This window comes from Choristoneura fumiferana, chromosome 3, assembly GCF_025370935.1.
Source record: "Choristoneura fumiferana chromosome 3, NRCan_CFum_1, whole genome shotgun sequence".
Taxonomy (NCBI): Eukaryota; Metazoa; Arthropoda; class Insecta; order Lepidoptera; family Tortricidae; genus Choristoneura; species Choristoneura fumiferana.
In genome coordinates, this window is record NC_133474.1 from 13,155,190 (window position 1) to 13,177,397 (window position 22,208).

Below are 22,208 nucleotides of genomic sequence, written 5' to 3' on the forward strand. Positions count from 1 at the left end.
CGATCACTGACCGTGCAATGCGCAATTTCGTACTAGCCACCGTTATAATAATGTAAGTATACTGGGTAGATTAGTCACATCATGTATTCACCTAACGAGTCGACTTAGTTTCGGTAGCTAACTTGAGAGCCTCCCGAGAATTGTATTTCTGCTCCGCGATACAATACTACTGTGACCTATTTCGATGCAACACGAAGGAAGGCATTTCAAGTTTTCAACAACATCGAAAGTCGAAGTAGTTTTGTGTTTTCCTACACAGATCACATATTTGCTTTTGTTTAATTTGTGACTACCCTTTATGCGCGTCTTTGGTCGCGTAAATCACTATGAAATCACTAGGAATTTTATTGGTATTCCGTGATTTCGTAAAAATTCTAGTAAGAATTCCCAGAAATTACATCGTGTTCTCCATAAACCTTGCATAAAAACCCGCGACGAATTATGTCTCTAATCCTAGCGATTGTAATTTAACGCGCTGAGGTTGCATTAGAAAAGTTTATGTAGTCCTTAAATTTTATAATTTTCTGCGAAACTTTTCTTTTTATGTAAGTGTCTTCTACAGTGTAGGTATTAGAAAACTTAATAACAAAAAATTTAACCGAGTACAAAAAAATATGAAAATATTTTTCTACCAGTCTGAAGTCGGTCGGTGCCTCAGCACGAGCCAGCAGGAGTGGACCTATAGTCATCTACCTCACCTACGCACTATATGTTGAGCTTGGGCTTCAATCACTCCTGCTGGCTCGTTTTTTTCACGCAAATACTCTAATGCAAATAATCTAAGATACAATAGTTGAATATCAACTGCTCGTCACCTATTACGAAAGATTGCTTTTTCCGATGCAGAGACGTTCATTATTGCGGAGTCCTGGTGCTCCACAACCTGTTTTACCATATGCATTACGAGGAGCATAAATTGCTTATCAACTGTGTTAAAGTAATTAAAATTCAACCCGTGAAATACTTGTTATTGAGTAGTAACTCCGATGGTCAACTATGGTCTTCATCATCAGTCCCACTTCACCAAATAATGATTTTCAAGAGCAAATGCACGAGTTACTACTAAATATATCCAATTTACTATAGGTGTCTCTACAACATTTCAAGAGTTCCCTTGATTTCCTTAAGATCCAATCATCAGATCCTTGATTTGGTGCTTATTGGACCTAATTGAAGACATTCCTAGACGAACGAAAAAAAAAGTTTCAAATCGGTTCACAAATGAAATGACGGAGTTCTGAGGTAACATACATGAAAAAAAAATACAACCGAATTGATAACCTCCTCCTTTTTTGAAGTCGGTTAAAAAAAAGAGGGATGGAATCGGCAGTCGTTCTCGAGTTATTTATGACGTTTCCAGGTGAAACAGGGATTCATTTATACATTACGAGTATATAATATTAAAAAGATAGTTTAACCAATTTGTTTTTTTTTTTGTTTTCAGGTATGATTCCGAGTTCACCGAGATTTTTAATCAAAAGGAAATGGGTCTAAGTATTAGTGAATATTATAGAAGTCGTTACAAAATGGTCACGTATAATTTTATTTCGCTCTCCTACACGCATTTGTAGAGTTATGTAGAAAAATAACCAGATAGTATTACGTTTATTATTTCAACATTCTAAATAGGTAGTAGAATTGCGAGTATCTAATCCGGATTCGGTTGAATTTATGGGTCTTGAAATTGGTATCCACGAACGAGGGAGTCGCAAGCAAACCAAAATGCAGACTAAGTTTTTTCGGCTGCAGGTAATCACAGATCTAGAGCAGCGTAGTTATACCTACGTATTCTGAGTAGGTATACAGATATGAATAATGTGAAATCCGTTTCGTGAATTAGCTTTAGATAAAAGTTTAATGAGTTTGGGAGAACTAAGCTAGCCCGTGTTAAAATTTCGTTTTGATAAAAAAGTTGTCGCTGGTATTAATTTACGCTTCATAAAATACGACGAATTCAAAAGAAGGTAAATCCAATTTGTAATAAACTTTAAGCGTGCTGTAGAAACTGTCCTTCTTTTTTCGTTTTCCTTGTCTGCCCCCAAGTTTATAAATATATTAGGTATCTGAAATGTTACTTATGTACCGACCGATTTATATTAAAATCAGCCCGAAGGCTTGATATTTAAGGCACTATATTTTCAATAACTGGAAATCGTTTGGCAGAATTTTCGTCATTAATCAAGAGTTGTGTACACAATTTCTAATTTTGATTGATCATCTTGGCGAAGTCTGATGAAAGTATCGTTAAGTAGTGTTTTGCAAAAACGTTGTGACCTCGCCTAAATAACTCTGCGAACGACTGTTTGCACTACTCTATTAATTGACTACATTAAACTTTAATTTGTCGTTGCTACAGCCGTACGGTCGCTTTAAAGCTATCAAATTAGTCTTTAATTTACTTCATTAAAACATTTGATTGTGCTGTAACCCCTTTTTGTTACTTAGCTGCTTAGACAAGCTAAAAGTCAAAACTGTGCAAAATCATTCGTATTCATAAGGTATTCATAGTCAACCAATTAAAATAAAACGCATTGCGTAGGTATTCAACATTCACATCTATATTTACATGAACGTAGATGAACACTCGACATGCATAAAAAAAAGTCAGTGGCAGATAATCTGATTGCCTCAGTCGGTACGGTACGTCGCGCGACCACGAGGAAAGCACGCGGCAGCAGAGCACGCATGCGCATTTCCAACCCGCCCATTGGAGTAAAGGCCCCACGGTCCAGCGGGGGTTGAGAAGGGGGGACCAGTACCACCTGCGTGAACTTTGCCCGCCTGCACGCTACGATATTAAAACCTGCCGTATTTCACGGGATTCAAGTGTCACTGCTCTTGATAATTAAGTGTACCACGTGAGAAATTAGAATTTATGCAAATCTCGTTCGCGTCATATTGTATTATGATATGATTTAAATTTGACGTGAGAATGTGGCCCAACTTGGAAAATTGTCGTAGCAGCTTCCTAAGTAAATTTGTATTGTTTTTAAAGCTGGTTTTTAAATGGGCTTCTTTGTTAGTCGTGGTCTTTAACATAAGACCGTTATCTCAAAATTATTTCTTGTCATGCCATAGACTGGGTATGTATGTATGTATGTATGTATTTATGTATGTATGTAAACTCTTTATTGCACATAAAAATAAAAGTACAAATACACAGAGAGGAGAACAAAGGCGAGCTTATCCCTAGAAAGGGAACTCTTCCAGCTAACCTTAGGTCTTGCGGCTTATACGTAATGATTTAAGTAGATATCTACAGTCAGCCAATTTGATTCCTAGACCACCAAAGAACCGTGTCGTAATGACATTTTCATCACACTTGCTCGTAAACAGTGTCGTAACATGCAGGCTACCTTGGTTGCAACCCCCCCAAATAAAACCCTCGACCTTAATGTGCTTGACATGAAACCCGTGGTCGGTAAATGAGTCATTGCGCGTACTAATTTTCTTGTCATGAAGCCCAAGGTTGGTAAATGAGTTTGTACTGCATGGTGTGCTGCTGCTAGTGCAGGAGCGCGCGCACGTCGGGCACATGCTGCGGAGGAGGAAGGCGGCGGGGAGCTGGCACTGCCAAGAACGTAGTCAGCGGTATCGACAATTTTTGAAAAAATATTAGTTTTCCTTTTACAAATATATAATTTTACTCGCAAATGTGATGAAAAACATTGTATGTCGCACGGGCGGTACTAGAATTACGAACATCGACTCATTAAAGCCCTCAGTCTTCGGGCTTCTAATAGACTCTCGTTCGTAATTCCTTATTTACTGCCCTAAAGACACAATGTACTATTAATGTCATTCGATGAACATTGTTACAGGGGCCAATCGACTTTTTTACCGACACTAATCTGTCCGCGACATTTTTCAAACAATTGCAGGTTTTTGTAAGTTAACATGTTTTTTCTGTAATTTAATAGATGGTGTACATGTGAACACAAGCCATCTTACGTAAGTTCAACCTATTAAACCGTGAAATATCTTGTTGGAAGTACGATTTTTTAGTAACGCAGGAGACGCCCAAAGTGTCGGTAAAATAGTTGATTGGCCCACAGACATATAAATTATTTACTATGATAAGATTCCACGGTGGCCCAGAAATAAAATTTGTTGGCTGTACTGTGGGTGCTATAAATAAAGTAACAAATAACATTTTAATTTATGTGTAATCTTATAATCTTCAGTAATCTTCTTTATATTCCAATTTATTCGGCTTGCTGGCCTGGCCATATACAGCGGAGAAATGCTGGTGGGGTTATGGGCACTTTTGACCCGGGACGACGCGGAGTGGTAGTTTTTACTTTATAGTTTAGGTGTTTATGTCTTAGTTGTTTTTTTAATAATTAATTCTCTATATATTTATTAATGTGAATTTCATAACAATCATTCTTTATTTATTGCACCGCTTTGATGCATATTAGGTATACCTCGAATATGACCTGAGGATGAACTCTGGTTGAGATCGAAACGTGTCAGTATAGTGTGGTGGTATTGGCAGTTGAGTTTGTGTAATTTGTGTGTTCTTACAGCGTGGAGGTGGGGGAGTTACATAAACACACCACACATTTATTGTACAGACGTGTTTGTATAATAAGGTCGGGGTGAGCAAAGCTATTGTTCATTATTCATTAATATGGACCTTTACAAAGTAACGCCTGATTCAATAAACTGATTAGTAGTAAATTGACACTTGCCATATTTTCAAAGAAAAGCCTTTATCTTGGCAGACTGATATTATCAATGGGAGTTGGCGCGCGGCCAAACGAAGAACGAAGGCATAAGGGTAGTGCGGCGAGCAGTTCACTATCTATCTAGCTAGCGACAAGTTCTCCTTACTACCAAAGAATTTCCAGGCAGAAATAAGACTACCTGATATGCTCTATCCTACCCGTAGTACAGTCACCAGCACCAATATCTGACACAACGTGCATAAACACTTAATACGACCTTATTTCTAGGGCCGGAAGGACGTTGTCAGATATTTTTGCACGCTCCGCTGTGGCAGATATTAATGCTGGTGACTGTACCTACTTATAACTAGGAGAAAAACATGCTTATATTTGTATGAATGTGTTCGTCTGTTCACCAAAAAATATTTAGCATCGAAACATAATTACGTATTTGATAAAAAAGCGAATCGGTCTCGCACAGCTAGAGAGAGCTCCGTATACATTTTAAAGCAACAATTAAATACGCACATTTGTCTTGTTATTGTACCTACATACCTAGTTGTATGAAAAACAAAGTAACTTTACGCCTTCGATTTACGCGGATCGATGATTTTCGAACGATTTTCATTAACTTTTGATGTGATGTCTAGTTTTCTGCCAAATTTCGTAATATTTAGTCAAACAGAAGTACCCTATAAGTACTTATAGGTTTTGATTATGTCGATTTTTCTATGATATTGAATTTCAAAACGTTCTTTTGATTAGGTGGATGTAGAAACGTTATCCTTTCACTATTATAATGTATCTATTACAAACCAGAGTAATAATGTACTTTCTCCCAAACTCCGTCGCTAGCTTTTGTTTATTATTATTTTTTTGTTAGGTACTTTTATGTTACACTCTAAATTAAACCGTTGTTTAGAGTACCTACTATGTACCTAAAATTATTTTTAATTTAAACTGTTTCCGCGTTTCTGGGATAAAGGATCCTAAAAGGACTAGCCAACGCAGTGTTCCTATAAAGGTTCCTTCTTTCCTTTGGAGCCACGTAAATCAAAAAATTGAATTAGAATCGTCTCCTTCCGATCTCTCAATTCAGTTAACAATTAATGTAAAACAATACTTACAAAATATAAGTTCGTGAAGTGACACAAACACAACAAAAGCGGATAACATACTACTACAACTTGAATGTACATATGTCGTTATTTTTGGCAATCGTCCAGTTTCTTTAACTATGTACAATGCACCCCCAGACGGCCATTCTCCTCAGTCGTTGTCAAAGAGACATGACGTGAATTATGTATTTAGGTATTGTATGCAATAAATCGAGTAAGTAACGAATTTTATTTTATGGTTTTATTCTATACAGAGTAGGAACAAATCATGGCATATGTACTTCATACATACCTATAAAAGTATAGTGTGATGAACATGGGCATGTATTAGAAGGTATTTTTCTTAAATCTCACGAGATAGAGAGCTGGCCCATTTTTGTGTTGACCAATAAATTTTATTATTTATAATGAATGTGACTAATAATTTCATTGTTTTAATAATCATATACCTGAAAGCAAATGAAACCATATTTAAATCACAGTGGAGAGCTTTTATCATAAAATATTCCTCTCGCTTTTGGTAAAAAGTTTATTGAAAATTAACGTGCACGGCCGTTGGCGTTAATTGTATCTCTTGTTTTATGGCCGTGTTCGAAGTTGACATAATAAATTATGCAATGTTTCATTGAATAAGCTAATAACGAGGTTATCGAGGTCAGTGTACTGTAGGAATGTGAAACTAGGCCCGAAACTAGAGCCGTTGAATAGGATTACACCAAACGGCGGATTTATATTGCGGATTTACGAAAATCCCGGCGGACGGAAAGGATTCCGGGATATTAGACGCAATGTTTGATAATGGCGTTATTTGTACTCTTGTGGTCATAGCGTTATGTTATGTCGTTACTTAAATTTTGTTGTCCTCCGCCCCTAGGCTTGTGATATAAATTGGGAGAAACGTAAACAAGGCCATGTAATGAAATGAAACTGTTTTGTGGCGACTTCTTCTGTTATTTTAGTTATTTATTATTTCGTGACATGTAGATATTTTATTCTGTAACTGTACGTAGATCCTTCATTTTAGGGCTTTGGTGATTGGTAAAAATAATGTGTATTTGTTTTTTTTTTCATGCAAATAATCCAACAGTGGCATTAAAATGTAAGTATATCTTTGTAAATGAATAAAATGACACATTCAGAATAAGGCACTTCGCACCTAGGTATTTGCGCTGCAAGTCAGTTTTGCTGAAGCAAAATAATGTATTCGTTCAAGATATATAACCTTTTCAAATATCATTAAGAATCCCTAATTGCATTATTGACTGTTTGTTTATGCTCAAACAGCTTTCTAAACACAAACAATACCTAAGGCAATTTCTTTGCAAAGTGATGTATTTGGCCTCAGAAGATAACATTACTGACTTACACATAGACAGACAAAAACAAAGCGTTTGCTTCCGCAAACGAAAGCCACGGGGAGTTAAAAATCCCATTAATTCAGAATGTAACGACGCCTAAGCATTCAGTGCGGGCATTTGGCTAGAGATAAGCGGAAAAGTATCAGCAGGGCTATGTAAGCTGAGCATTGCCCTTGCGAACGACAAAAGGGACATTTACATAGTGTCCTTTCTGCCGTCGGTATGCGCGCTTTACCGTAACCCCGCACTATTTAAACGACCCATTTTTGTAACGAAAGTCCATAACGCTTCGTGTTTAGTTAGGTCCTTTGTCCTCGCCTGTGCTTCGGATGTGACGTCATAATTTCCTGTTACGATAAAGTTTAGCCTGCTCTAAACAGATCACACGCACCTTAACTATTATTAAACACAACCACAGGGAGTCTTTGTTCAGATTAATTTCAATTTAGATCACAGAAACTAAAAGGAACTTGTTTATAGCGGAGAAATGCTTCAGTCTAACCAATGCTTCGTTATTGAAATCTGAAACTGTCTTCACCATAGAAGATATAGCTTTATAGTCTTTCAATTAACTTTATACCAAATAAAAGTCTAAATTTCTCCGTATCTCACTTAACTAATTAAAATTTCCAGACACCGATAACCAGCGTGTCATCATCCACGTTAAGGACGTAAACGACGAGCCTCCTTACTTCATCAACCGACCCCTACCGATGCAGACCGTGGTCCAGCTAAACGCTGCACCCAACACCCCTGTTTTCACGCTGCAAGCCCGGGACCCAGACACAGACCACAACATTCACTACTTTATCGTGAGGGACCGAACGGGAGGGCGGTTCGAAGTGGATGAACGCTCGGGCGTGGTCCGTACGCGGGGCACAGACCCGTTCCAGTTGGATATGGAATACGTGCTGTATGTGAAGGCTGAGGATCAGGTAATTAACTGGTTTCATTAATGTAGTTCTTTGCGGTCAGCAGCAGACAAATCTACATGGAAAAAGAGGTTAATCATAATTATATCACACAAAATGTGTCTGGTATCCCAGAGTTACTTTTGGATATTTGCTAGGACTGTATGTAGTGATATAGTAGGAATGTGTTGCTCTACCTAATATGTAAATATGTACGAGTATACTGCTGTCGAGATGGTGATTTGAAAAGTTGAAAGAGAAGTTGTATTGGACTCGATTTTCTATAGCTGGATGCTAGAAACAGAAGTGACACCAAATAAATATGACTTTTACCCAACTTTCAAATTCCAATTTTATCAAATCATTTGACAAATTGTGTTAGTTCATAAGCCCTTTTCCAATTTGCAATTTGTGAGCGCATTCGTAGCGAGCTACACGATCGAAGCCTACGATGATACTGCTACGAGCGTTGCTACGATCTCTACGCCGTAGTATTCGCAAACATTTGAAACTAAAATAAATATTTGCAATGGTTAATAAAGACTGGTATCTTATATTTCAACTGAAAATTGCCATTTGCCATCCAATAACCAGTGAACAGAATTCGTATGATCTTTCTAAACATTATGTTCGGCGTATATGTATTCTTACAAGGAAAATTCAAGTTGGGAAATGTTTATACGGAATGTTAATAATTTTACCATTGTTGTGTTTGATCTTCCTATTCTATATTCTTTGGTATTACAACCGCTCTGGATATTGCCTTGTTGTTGACGAATTTAATAATAGGTACTGAGAAACAATATCCTATCTATGGAAAAAGAAACTTATGTAAGTATGTAGAGACTGGAGTAAGCAAACTGATTTTTTGACGGGAAAGACTTCAGATTTTAAATTAGAATGAAGGGCCACACACAGATAAATTAATTATAATAAAGTACCACATGCCAAATTACTAACGTGCATGGAGCAAGTTTCTGTTAATTGTAATTTTTAATATAATCTTTATTTGCTGATTGTACTTTTGTCATTCAACTTACATATACTAAATACAAGTCAATCCGATAACTGGAAGTGGGTATAATTTTCACTGTCAGAACTGCACTGTTAGTGCAGTGAAACCTTATGGAAAATGCTAGTTACGCGGTATTGCAGTATCCTCGACGTAATGTAGAGTAGGCAATCCTAATAAAATATAATCCTAATCTGTCATTGTCTCTGTCTATGAACAGGTTTAATATGCTAGCGCTACGGTATAGTTGTGTGGTCTTTGTAAGTAAGGTTTAAATTACAGAGTGGTCGAGTCGACGAGCGCCGTTTCCAGTCGACGCCGGAGGAACGGCTAAGCATCGTCGGCGGCAAGCGCGCCCCGCAGTTTTACCTGCCTAGCTACGAGGCTGAGATTGCCGAGAACCAGAAAAAAGACTCTGAGTAAGCCTCTTATGTTTATTGCGATGTTGTGTTTGAACCGACTTATAAAAAAATAATTGGTTCTCGATTCGACTTTTTTTAAATGTGCTTGCCTCAGAACTTTCTTCTAGGTGGACCGATTTAGTTGATTCTTTTTTTTTCGTTTGAAAGCTGACGCTTTTCATATGGTCTCATTTAAATTTGATCAAGATCTGACTAGTAGTTTTCCAGTTATCTTTAATAATACGAGCAGTTGAGTTGACATTAAGGTATCGTGACTTAGATTAGTAAAACTTACGGGTGTTTGATATTGTTTCACTCCTCCCTGTTGTTAAAATTTGTATTTTCCATGAAAAATTGTTGAAAGTGCCAATGGTGTTGTAGGTGTCCGTGGTTCACTTACCTATCAGCTTGAATATAAAATGTAAACCACTGCACTGGTATAAATAAAGCTAAAGTTGCCAGACGAATGCCATTGATCCATGGCGTCGAAACAATGTAGATCGCGTGCCCGTAATCACACTTTTAGGATGAGGTCGCTTTAAGCCAGCGTCGGTATTAGCAAGCATGCACTGCATTCTAATATAGAGCTAGTAAAAATGTTTTGGGCAATCACCTTACTACCCTGCGAACAAAATACATATACGAATGTTGATATGATATGCACATTCAAATTAATCTTAAATATTTCAATAAATGTTTGACTTATTTTGATTGAACACCTCTGAAATTTTTTCTCGGAATTTTTATTGTGATTAACAATTTTAATGTAATACATTGGTCAATGTTAGAAGTGAACAAGTCAAAGCAATGTCTTCATCTTTAATCAAAAATTCTATGAAAAACATTTACATGTTTATGATTAATTTTAGAACACCTGGTAAATATTTACTCCTGTCTGTCTCCACAAAGTAGCGTTTCGGTTATATCATTAACCTTAATCTAACCCAAATGATCTTGCAATAATTATCAGCTTTTAGAATTAAGGAGTATTAATGTGTATTGGATATCTATGTCAGGTTGTTGTTCTTAAAAGGCGGAAGCATTGCTTATTGCATCGTTTGATGTGATTCTTACTAAAATAGTTCTGCAATAGCCAATTGACACCGTTCCGAGGATACCGTCAATTGTTGTAGCGAACTAATTAAGCGTTAGGTATTCAGAGGCGTGAATTGCGCGTTGCAGTGATTTGGAATTAAGATAGTGCGTTATTTCCATTAATTGTAAACATAGCTATAAAAGCCTTACCTTTCATTGCAGGGCGAACTGTACCTACCTAATGTCTTCTATTTTGATCGTTCCACGTCATCCTCGTCTCTTCCAATAATGGTCCAAGTATTAAAACCGGCCAAGAGGGTGTCGAACACGCCCAAAATAGGGTTCCGTAGCCATTACGAAAAAATTAAGTAATATTTTTCTAAGGATTTCGTATTTTATACGGCATCTTCCATAGTTTAGGTATATTTTATACCTTAGGCTACTATTTACTCTTAAAGTACAAATAACTCTCAAGCAAACTTAACCGTTATAGTTTTCCTTGAAAGTTTGATTTACTTACTACCATCCTGAATTTTTTCAAATTTTTCCACCTACCGGTTTAGATTTTAGAGGAGGGGGGGGGGACGCTCGATTTTAATGAAAATTTGCACTTTAAAGTTGAATATTTCGCAAACATATCGCTAAATCAAAAAATCGCCTTAGCAACCCCCTAATGTTTTTAAAATACCTATCCAACGATACCCCACACTATAGGGTTGGATGAGAAAAAAAATCACTCCCACTTTATGTCTATGGGAGGTACTCCAAAATAATTTTTTTTTTAGTTATTTGTTGTACCATTTTGTCGGCATAGTTTACATATATATCCGTGCAAAATTACAGCTTTCTAGCATAGATAGTCCCTGGGCAAAGCCGCGGACTGACAGACAGACAGACAGACATGGCGAAACTATAAGGGTTCCGTTTTTGCCATTTTGGCTCCGGAACCCTAAAAAAGTGCGAGTTCTCATTCATTTTCGCATACACTACGCATGTTTAACCGTAAATAAGCACCAATATTATAAATGTTTAAGATTGTAAGTCTGTTTGTTTGTTACCTTATCTTATCACATCTAAACCGCAGAACCGATTTAAATAAAATTCGGTAGGACACAGATAAATTGAGTCCCGGGGAAGGACATAGGATAGTTTTTATCCCGGAAAATTGCGTAGTTCCCGCAGGACAGCTAGTTCATTATAATGTATAAAGTTAATTATAAAAGAAAGACTTGTGAAATAGTTCGTTGCAACTCTATAATTTTACTTCTGATCTGCTTCTTAAGCCGTATTTAAACGATTAAATATACATTTATGTAGGTACAGTTGAATGCAAAAGTATATATAGGTAGGTACAGCCATAGCGTCAAAATGTATATACTTCGATTATATGCTTATATAGTGGCTTTAGGTTTATAGATATTTTTGACGTATTGGTAACGTAATATTTATGCTTTTGACCGTACTATCTTAATTGTATCTAAAGCCCGACATATTTTCGTGTCTATTTGCTTCGTTACTTCTTATTAGGAAATAAAACGTGTCTTATATTTAATAGTTATTTGTGCAACAAGAGAGAAAAGTTGGTTTTTGTTGCGAGTGTTGATTTTGAATCCCGAGTACGCGAAGGATTCTATAATTGAATCACGAGCGTGTGCGAGTGATTCTAGGTTAGAATCCTGAGAACAGCAAGGGATTCAAATACTCGAGATGCAAAAAAAAATTGGTCTCGTGTGATACATAAAATTTTTCACCTCAGCAGCGAGAACATAATGTAAATGTAACATAAGAATAAAACCACATATACCTACCTGTATACAAAACACACATTTTTTTAAAATAAAATCCGATTATTAAAAAACAAATATAATAATCACATTTAAAACCATTAAAGTGTCCAGTAGATATAATACAAAACTCATACTCATAACATGCATTGTAATTTGATCTTGTACTAATTATTGTCACACTTATTTTTTAATACTGCAAAAAAGCCTCATCTTGGGGTCATTAAAAAGGTTGGACAATAAACGTATAATTTATTATAAATGCTATTAAACCTTTAAATATGAATTTTATTAAGATTTATATTACATAACCATAAATAGATTTGTTAAAAACTCATTCAATTATCAAACATTTATTCCAACTGTAGAGGCAGTATACGGAATACGGAACTTTTTTATAAAAAAAAACAAGAGAAGCGGCTTCCGTGCAACGAGGTTGCATACTTTATTAATTTAAAAAAAATAATTAAAAAGTTACTTTGTCTCACGGAGTGACATTTTGCTCACTGATTTCTCATAGCAAAACCTGCCTGTTTGAGGTGCTGAGGTGAAAAAACTTTTTACAGCTTGTTCACTAATCTATCTCGCACTAATCAAACGTTAATTTAATTTCAGCATAATCTCTGTGAAAGCGAAATCCTTTGCCGACCGGGAGATACGTTACACTCTGAAGGCACAAGGGCAGGGCGCCGGCACCTTCAACATCGGGCCCACCTCAGGGATAGTCAAGTTGGCCAAGGAACTAGACTTCGAAGACTTGAGGCAGCCCCACGTCTACTCGTTGGTGGTCACCGCCACGGAAGATTCTGGAGGGTTCTCGACTTCTGTAGAGGTAACCAGATATACGATTTTTTTAAGTAGACGTTTTTTTTGTAGCTGTGAAGATCCTTCATTATTAAGTATCTATTATTTCGTGGCTGGGAGAGGCTTGTCTGGGAAAGAAGTCAATGGCAATCATTGGTGATGGATGACACAGTCTTCATACTACTTATTAAATTTAATAAGTAAGGGATTATTCCTTGTTTCGTCTTTTCCGACTTGTTTTGTCAATTACTGTTTTTTTTTCCAACTGAATATAAATTGTAGTACTTACTTGATGTGATGACCAATAAAATAAATGGGGGGGGGGGGATATCAATTTTATTCGGAGCATCTAGTTGGTAACAAATTCGTGAAAAGGGCCAGTATTTCGAGAGATGCCGCCATCAAAGAAAGAAAGAAATAAAACATTTAATCAGCTTAATAAAGTACACAAGGTACAGTTAGTTACTTAATTATTATCTTTTAGTAACCAACCTAACCAACAAAAAGTTGGAAAACCCCCGAATTTGTCACTTCAAAGTTCAATATCTCAAAAGCAGCTAAACCGATTTTGATGAAATATGTTTAAGAAACATCGCTAGAAAACCTGATTTCAAATAAAAAAACCGCATCCAATTCGGTCAACCCGCTACGGTGCCACAGACAGACATAGACACGCACAGACACACATAGCGGTCAAATGTATAACACCCCTCTTTTTGCGTCGGGGTTAAAAATTATGTAATACACAGATCATGAAACAACGCAATAATTTATTATTATTAGAAAAGATTTTGAATGAAAAAATATTTCAATTTTCAGCTTACAATTCGTGTAACGGACGTCAACGACAACGCACCGAAGTTCGAGCTGCCCGACTACCAGGCGCACAACGTCGACGAAGATATTCCTCTCGGTACAAGCATCCTAAAGGTCAAAGCCATGGACGCTGATTCTGGGAAAAACGCAGAAATCGAGTACTTAGTTTCAGGTAATTAGCACTCTTTTCTTAGGTTTAGTAACATGCCTCGTGCTGACATCTAGCGGTGGCGTTGTACAAAATTAGTTATTCGAACCATAAGTGCTAAAAAAGCGCCATCTACCGGATCGGGTGGTATTTGCTACTCGATGTACTTTAGTTTTACGAATCACGTATAGATGTCGTTGTAAATAAAATTGTAAAATAAATTCGACAATAAGATTACTATAATGCCCACCGTAATTAAAAGCTTTTACAATTTGTATTTAACCACCAGACTGACAGAGAAGTCTGCAGAGAAACTCCGTGTTGCACAGAGAGCAATGGAGAGGTTCATGCTCGGGATAACTATCATGCATCGAAAAAGGAATGAGTTTAGAATTTGGCATACTTATGTAAATTACGTGACAATATAATAATCTGGCAGTGACATCCCGGTAGTCCGCCCAGGATCGTCTCCGCTGGACAGAACTCTTCAACGGTTAATGGCATCGACTTGAAATTTAGTAGTTTGGTTGACAATGAAAGTAAAGTCGACAAAAGCAGTCAGCAATAAAAAGATTGTGTTAAAAATGTTTTTTTTTTTTTTTACCAAAAACTTATTTTACTTTAGTATATCTACTATGTTCTGTGTTGGATTGGATATGCGACCTAAGTAAGGTTTCGGTACTCGGGTGCCTTTTAGCAAAATTGACAGGCGCAATGATGGACACAAGCCATAAGTTTTCAGAAATAAAAAATAAAAGAAAAACGGGGATTGCCGTGAGGCACTCGGTGAGAACGTCGCTTCTTTTATTGTATAACTGTTGCATATGGAGTAAAGGCACTATACAAGGTGTTAATTAAATAACTGAAAACCAGAAAGTACTTTACTCAGAATCGAGAGTAGAATAGATTACACTATGTTTTAAATCAGGTTGTGTTTGTGTTTTATATGCACTTTTTATTGTGCCCAGTCTAAAAGTTACGACTGCAACAGGTACCAATTAAATATTTTTAGCGAGGTTGCATACTATTTCGATAATTTAATACTGGCTGTTTTGCTGTCAATGTGTGATTTCTCTTAAAAACGTCAAAGCGCAACTGACAAATACATATTATGAGTGTTGAGTTGGTGTAGAGTAAGAAATGAAGTAGAATTACTGACAGCAAAATAAACGAATATCTTTTAAAATAATGAAGATATTCAAAAATAAATGAATTCAACAATCTTAAAATGAAAAAATATTTTTGGAGTGTCTGTTTCGGTTATTTAATTAACACCTTGTATAATAAATAACGAAATAACAAGAACTTGAAAAAGGCGGAGTGAAGCTTTTATTATTATCTATTATGATGGCTAGCCACCCACTAAACACAAACATTTACTCCTTTTTCACTGTAAATTTGCCAGTACTCGACAATCCTCGGGAACTCGGGACTTATGCCATCGAATACGACGTGTTGTGCTGCATGCATGAACTCACTTTACCCTCCCCTGTCTCTACCATCGGTGCGGAAGCGCACATCTTCATAAGATATAGTTTTTTTCACATGATGTAAAGAACAATTTTATATTTTAATGAAATAAACCTCCAGAGGAAGGGCTACGAATTAGCCACAAACATGTCGAGCTAGTAAACTAGATTTAAGACGTGAGTTATCCGGGTTTATTTCATTAAATATGAGCGAGTCTGGTAGTTCATGACAATTTAGTAGCAGCTAATTATAATTAAATAAAAGTATATGATATAACAATAGTGTCGATTTTAACACTTTTTCGGCCTAGATTCGCCAAGACGTGGAAAATTTATTCGTACTAAATTTCAACCTTGCATACTTCACTAATCACTGTTCGTATTCGTAGCTCTTGAATATTGCGATTGCGTATTATAATAAGATTTCTTTGACATTCTACGAATAATAATAATTAATCGCCTGTAGTATCAGTTTCCAATGTTGTTATTTATATGTTCCAGACGATCACTTCAGTGTTGATTCCAATGGAATCATAACCAACAACAAGCAACTGGATGCGGACAATAACAATGCCTACTACGAGTTTGTAGTCACTGCGAAAGACAAAGGAGAACCCGCAAAAACTGGTACAGCCACAGTTCGAGTTTATACTAAGAACAAGAACGATGAAGAGCCTAAATTCTCACAACAGGTATACACGCCTAACGTAGACGAAAACGCCGGTCCTAATACACTAGTTACAACTGTTGTAGCATCAGATAAAGATGGCGATAATGTAAGGTTTGGTTTTGTCGGCGGAGGTACGAGTTCCGGACAATTTGTGATAGAAGAAATAACAGGTGTAATTAGGTTGCATAATAAAGCAATATCACTAGACAGAGATAAATATGAACTGAATGTGACCGCTATGGACGATGGAGCCTGTTGTGTAAACGGAGATGCTACAATTCACACATCAACAGCTGTTGTAGTTGTATTCATAACTGACGTTAATGACAATAAGCCTATATTCAAAGAATGTCCAACGTACTATCCAAAAGTAGAAGAAGGTGCTCCGAATGGAAGTCCAGTATTAAAAGTTCATGCCACAGACGAAGACAAAGGAGTGAATGGGCAAGTTAAATATTCAATCGTGCAGCAACCGAATCAAAAAGGTACAAAATTTACGGTCGACGAAGAGACTGGCGAAGTATCTACTAACAAAGTGTTTGATCGAGAAGGAGATGACGGGAAATTCGTATCGGTAACGGTAAAAGCTACAGATCAGGGTGAACCATCGCTGGAAGGTGTTTGTTCATTTACAGTAGAGATCACCGATGTGAACGACAACCCTCCGCTTTTTGACAGACAAGTAAGCAATTATTTCAATAGACATAGTTTTGCACAGCAAATGCACGAAGTCACCGTATGCATGAATCCCTATTTTCAAATACTTCAAGGGATTTTAAATCGTTTTCCTATTATTTGACTTGCAGAAATATGTGGAGAATGTTAAGCAAGATGCCAGTATAGGCACAAACATTTTACGAGTTTCCGCATCGGACGAGGATGCCGACAATAACGGCGCCATAGTTTATACTTTGAGCGCTCCGTATAATCCAGCAGATATTGAATATTTTGAGATCCAGCCCGAATCGGGCTGGATTGTTTTAAAGAAGCCCCTGGACGTAAGTATTTATTTATTTGTTGTCATCATTAGAATATTAATGAGCTTGTGAAAAGAGTGATGGATGAATGAGATCAACTTTACTACAAAGTTTGGTGGATGAGTGCTACACCTACAAGCCGTAGGATTCAATTGGCACATAACTTTTAAGTTGATTAAATGTAAATAGTTCTAAATTAACTGCTGCTGTACATAGCTGTGGAGAGCGGTCAATCCTGGCTGTGAGGAGTAGTTGTCCATTGAACGGCGGCGGGCGCCAGCGCCGCTGCCGTGGGCTTGTTCTTCTTGCAGCACAATTAGTTTCAGTTGCCGCCAGCGCCGGCTCAGCACTAAATCTTCGTTAAGATTTATTTCCGCAGCACTATCTTGCATTCGACTCTCTTGCCGATAAAAATGACCTGTGTACAATACCTGAAACAGAGATAAGACTCCTGTAAATATGTTTTTACAATTAATACCTATGTTTAGTTCTAAAACATGTACAGTTTATGTAAGAGCACTTCTGTATATTTCGCACAGACTAGATTTGGAGTTTATTTTATTGTAAGTAATCGATTAATTGAAGCTTATGCTTTTAATTACCTTTCTGTATTATCCGTACATGTTTTGTTACTAATATCCGAGTATTGCGGACGTCCAGCGGAGGGGTTCGATCCCTCTCTCACGCTCTTGTTGGACAGTAGACGATCACTCATGCCAAATATTTATCATATACATATTCATTATCTATCATCATGATAATTACAAATTTTTTACAGGGCACCTGAACCAAACCAATATATATATATTGTACATTGTTAGTATATAATCAATTGTGATGGTCAGATTGCCCGTGTGGCAGTTTGGCCATCGGCCAGTTGTGACATTATTCCTTCTGTGAAAGGGGCAACGTTTCCAAAACCAAAATTTGTACAGAACCGTAACGTCCATCGTTTGTAATATATTCATTCAATGAGTGTCGTTTCGTTGTAGTCGTCACGTACCGAGGTCACTAAAACGTTCTATGACAAACTGACCTTTCCGCCATGTCTTGTATGCAGAGCCGCATGCATTTGCCTGCTTTATGTTAATTTCGTTTGATTTAAATTAGTTTAGTTTTACTGTAAAAAGTAATTAATTATTTATAATGTACAGATTGTCTTTTTCCTTAGTGTACAGAAGGATCTTGTAAAATATTAGGAATATTATGTTTCTAATTGTTTTCTTGCACCATCTTATATTGGCTACCAGGAATGATACTGTAATTTGGCTTGAATGTGTTGTTGCGAGTAGATGGTTGAGAGGAATCTTGCGGTAAATTTTGAATAAATTTCTTCACTTGTTTTAATTTGGCTTATTGAATGTTTGTGCGAAGAATGCGTGAATGTTTCTGTTCGTAGGATACCAGCTAACGTTTATTATTAAATAGCCAATAGACTTATAATGAAAGAGAACGATACCTTAATTTATTTTCAATTGTTTTAATTTTTTAGCGATGAGTACTTATGTGTTTATATTTGAGTTGTGTTCTGTTTTTTTTTGTCCCCGCTGACCTCTGACCCGTGTATCTGTAGCGGGACAGGTACCGTCTGCGCGTGCGCGCCTCCGACAGAGGCGAGCCGCCCTCCTCCGCAGACGTGGACGTTGAATTAGACGTGGTAGACAGGAACAATAAGCCCCCCATCTGGGACATGACCACGTATGGCCCCGTTCACATCAAAGAGAATGTCACAGTGGGTACCGTAGTGACCAGTGTGAAAGCCAGGTTGGTATAAGGCGCAGCGGGCTCCAGGGCCCGCCGCTCCTCCACTCTTAACACTACTAACGACGTGGTTTTGTCTGTTTCCATCGACTCTTTCCCCGATAGCGAGAAACGTACAAGTTGGAGGCTATGGCTCAAGACAAGGGCTTCCCGCCCTTGTCCAGAACCGTGGAGGTCCAGATAGACGTAGTGGATCGCGCTAACAATCCCCCCGTGTGGGACCACGTGGTGTACGGCCCGATCTACATTCGAGAAAATTTGCCCGTGGGTGCCAAAGTGGTGTCCGTGAAAGCAAGGTGCGTGTGTAACTGTTCGGCACGGGCACCGCACGCAGCCCCGTCACCTGCACGCAGTGTGCGGCGCCGCGGCTCCAAATATAGCTTGCGCTGATCGACAGCTCGACGCCGCTTGCGCCCGCTTACTCCGCACCCCCGCAAACGCCTCCGCGCTTGTGGGGATGCGGGAAAGTCAGTAGTAAAAGGCTTCGAGCTAAATCGCAACGGCATTCGATGTTTGTGCGCCGCGCGCGTCTTCAACAATCGTTTATTTGCCTCTCACTTGGTGATCTGACAACAATGTTATTTGTATTGTCCGTGAATTAATTACAAAGCATCATCACGAGTTCACTTCGTCTTGTCGTGATTCACCTGCGTGCAATTTAAAGGGCTCACTGCTTACATGGAACGGGGATCACATATAAAAACATTTGTCCAAATATATTTTTTGGTTAAATCTTAGATTATTTTAAAATATTGATGTTTGGTAGAACAAGAAAAAATATTTTTGAACAAATGGTGAGAGGTGATGATTGGTACCTACGTATTGCGAACGTCCATGTCCATTGTATTTGCATGTAGGCTGAGGCATAAGTGCATTATGAATTATGGTTCATATTTTTAAAATTAGCTCTAATTTTGCGACATTCCAGTGTTTAACGGTTGATTACATAGCATGTCAACGATAATACTTGTTTTAGTTCGTAGTGTTGAAGTAAGTTTCTTACCAAAATATATTTTTCAAGTAGGTAATTCTTTTCAATTGTCCGTTTTTAGTGCTTGCAAACATCCATGTTTAATTAGTATTTCTAAACTTAATTTCATTTATGTTTCAATTGTAAAATTAACTTGGGTGAGGTTAGTGAGTTTTCCTTCAAAGGTAGGTACTATCTACCTTTTCCCATTAAGTGGTACTAAAATTGGTCGTACCGTTATTGTTCGGTATTGAATATTACATTATGTTTGTCTCATTCTCTTTTAGTAACTTTTGTTTTATTTTTTTGTTAGTGGTAACTATAATGGGAGTTCAAAGTTCGAATTTAGATCGTGTAGCTGTTTTGAGATTCTGATCTAGGCTTGATCTAGGCCTCTAGGAAACATAGCGTTGATGACGAGTTCAATAGAACTGTAAGTATTTGTCATTGGTTTGAATCATCTCATTCAAATCAAATCGTCAATTCTGTATTTAATATGACCATATAGTGGCGTTAGTATAATAAAATAAAAATCAATCTATAACGAGATGACTCGGGCTGATGGCTCTCATAACAATTGGAAAACATTTTCAAAATTTATTCATTCATTGCAACATGGTTAAGTGAATGTGCATCACTAAATGTTCCACGGGCTACCATTAGATAATTGTTAGCAATTGCATTATTAGTTTTCTTTATAGTGCATTAATCACTGTGTTGGCCAATGGCAAGCTCACATCTGATGTCTATCTGTTCGTCCTAAACTACACATTTCACACTCACATACAAATACCTACATAAAAAACTAACTCACTATACTAATAACATAATATAATTTTAATCTTAGTGTAAGTATTGAGAAATCCATTTACCCACTAAAGTAGATTATATACCTACAATCATACAGAACGCTTAAAATCGTTTTTTTTTAACATAAAAAAACTAATTTGTTTAAAAAACGTTAGCTAAAAATATGTAGATAAGGTTAGGCCTGGTAGACTACGGGGGAAGAGACAGTAGTTCGTAAATCAAAAACTGAAGACTTCATCTGTAGGTATGATTAATTAAAGTTTTAATACAGCTACCGTCTGTAATTGCTTCAAGTTCCTAATCGTTCGTAGAGGTGCATCGTATAACTTTGATGTCCTCGTACAAGCTACTATTCCCTTTCTCTGTAGCTCCACTTAATATAAACATATCTTAGTAAGAAATAGTTGGTTGCTTATATTATACATGTAATTCATGAAAGAATAACTGAAGAACGATTATTATTTGTTGAAAACTTGAAACTAGCTGGTTATAGGACTGTTTTTACAGCTGCCACAAGTCAATATTTCCCGAAAAGTTAGTAAACTTGTAAACCTTTTCATAATATACGTCTTATTATGCGAGAAAAACGTAATGAAAAGTATGTAAGTAAATGGATTTCTCATAAGTCATACCATCTGGATACAAAGTTTTTGTTTGCCTTTCGATTTTTTCTCATTATTGACACAGTTCTAAGTACTTAAATAATATTGCCTTAGTACTATTTAATTGTCAGCTCGACCAAAATTTACATTTTATGTAGAGTTTGAACGTTCTTTTCGTAATGTAATTTTAATTTTATAAAGTAGAATCAATCCAGCGAGACTTAGGTAGTCAATTTTTTTATTCATTTTATACATAGTGTGTAGGTAATTAAATTATCATATTTTCTGCACACTGTTTACTGCTTAACACTGTGTCATACAATAAACAGAGTATAGTTGTAACACTAAATGTAAAATGTTGATAATCGATAAAAAAAATATTCGGATTACCACCCGTCGTTACACCGTTTCTTTCTTGCACGCATATATTTACTATGTGCAGTGCATTAGAGGGATGGTAATCATTAATTAATTGCTCACGGCAGGTGGCATTTTATGTATACAAGCTACTATTTAAAGATAGTGCAGACATATATCGAGGTAGCCAGTGAAAAGTGACATTAAAATAAATCACCAAATAAATTGCCAAAGTACCTACCCCCGTTAGTTGCCATTATTAGAACGAGCAAGAATCCTTTAATTTTATCTAGTTATTTCATTTTTATTATTATTTTGTCGTTCTTTGTGAATATGGTATCTACTTACAAATATTTATAAAGTATGTAGTAGGTAATAAATAACTAACTATACAGACTATTTTGTTTGTGAAAATTAAAAGTACCATACTAGTCGTTCATTAACGCTGTGCAATTCAGCCCGTTCGTTCTTCTGTCAGGTCAAATCGATTTGAAATAGCCGTTTTGAATCTGCTTGACGCGTTTGAATCGATTGA

At 36.8% G+C, this 22,208-nt stretch overlaps 1 protein-coding gene across 12 annotated transcripts in view; it reads left to right on the forward strand.

Annotated features, from left to right (window-relative positions):
• CadN (neural cadherin) overlaps window positions 1–22,208 on the forward strand; it is a 409,301-nt gene that overhangs the window by 71,319 nt on the left and 315,774 nt on the right. For 6 of the 12 annotated variants that reach the window (XM_074085732.1, XM_074085734.1, XM_074085729.1 and 3 more), the window contains exons 3-10: window positions 6,876–6,887; window positions 7,780–8,081; window positions 9,352–9,488; window positions 12,905–13,121; window positions 13,913–14,081; window positions 16,028–16,878; window positions 17,003–17,194; window positions 18,747–18,937. In XM_074085732.1, coding sequence (XP_073941833.1) covers window positions 6,876–6,887; window positions 7,780–8,081; window positions 9,352–9,488; window positions 12,905–13,121; window positions 13,913–14,081; window positions 16,028–16,878; window positions 17,003–17,194; window positions 18,747–18,937 — 2,071 coding nt within the window. Of the gene's footprint in view, window positions 1–6,875; window positions 6,888–7,779; window positions 8,082–9,351; window positions 9,489–12,904; window positions 13,122–13,912; window positions 14,082–16,027; window positions 16,879–17,002; window positions 17,195–18,746; window positions 18,938–19,039; window positions 19,231–22,208 lie in introns of all 12 variants that reach the window. The other 6 variants (XM_074085737.1, XM_074085740.1, XM_074085736.1 and 3 more) reach the window with 2 other exon arrangements.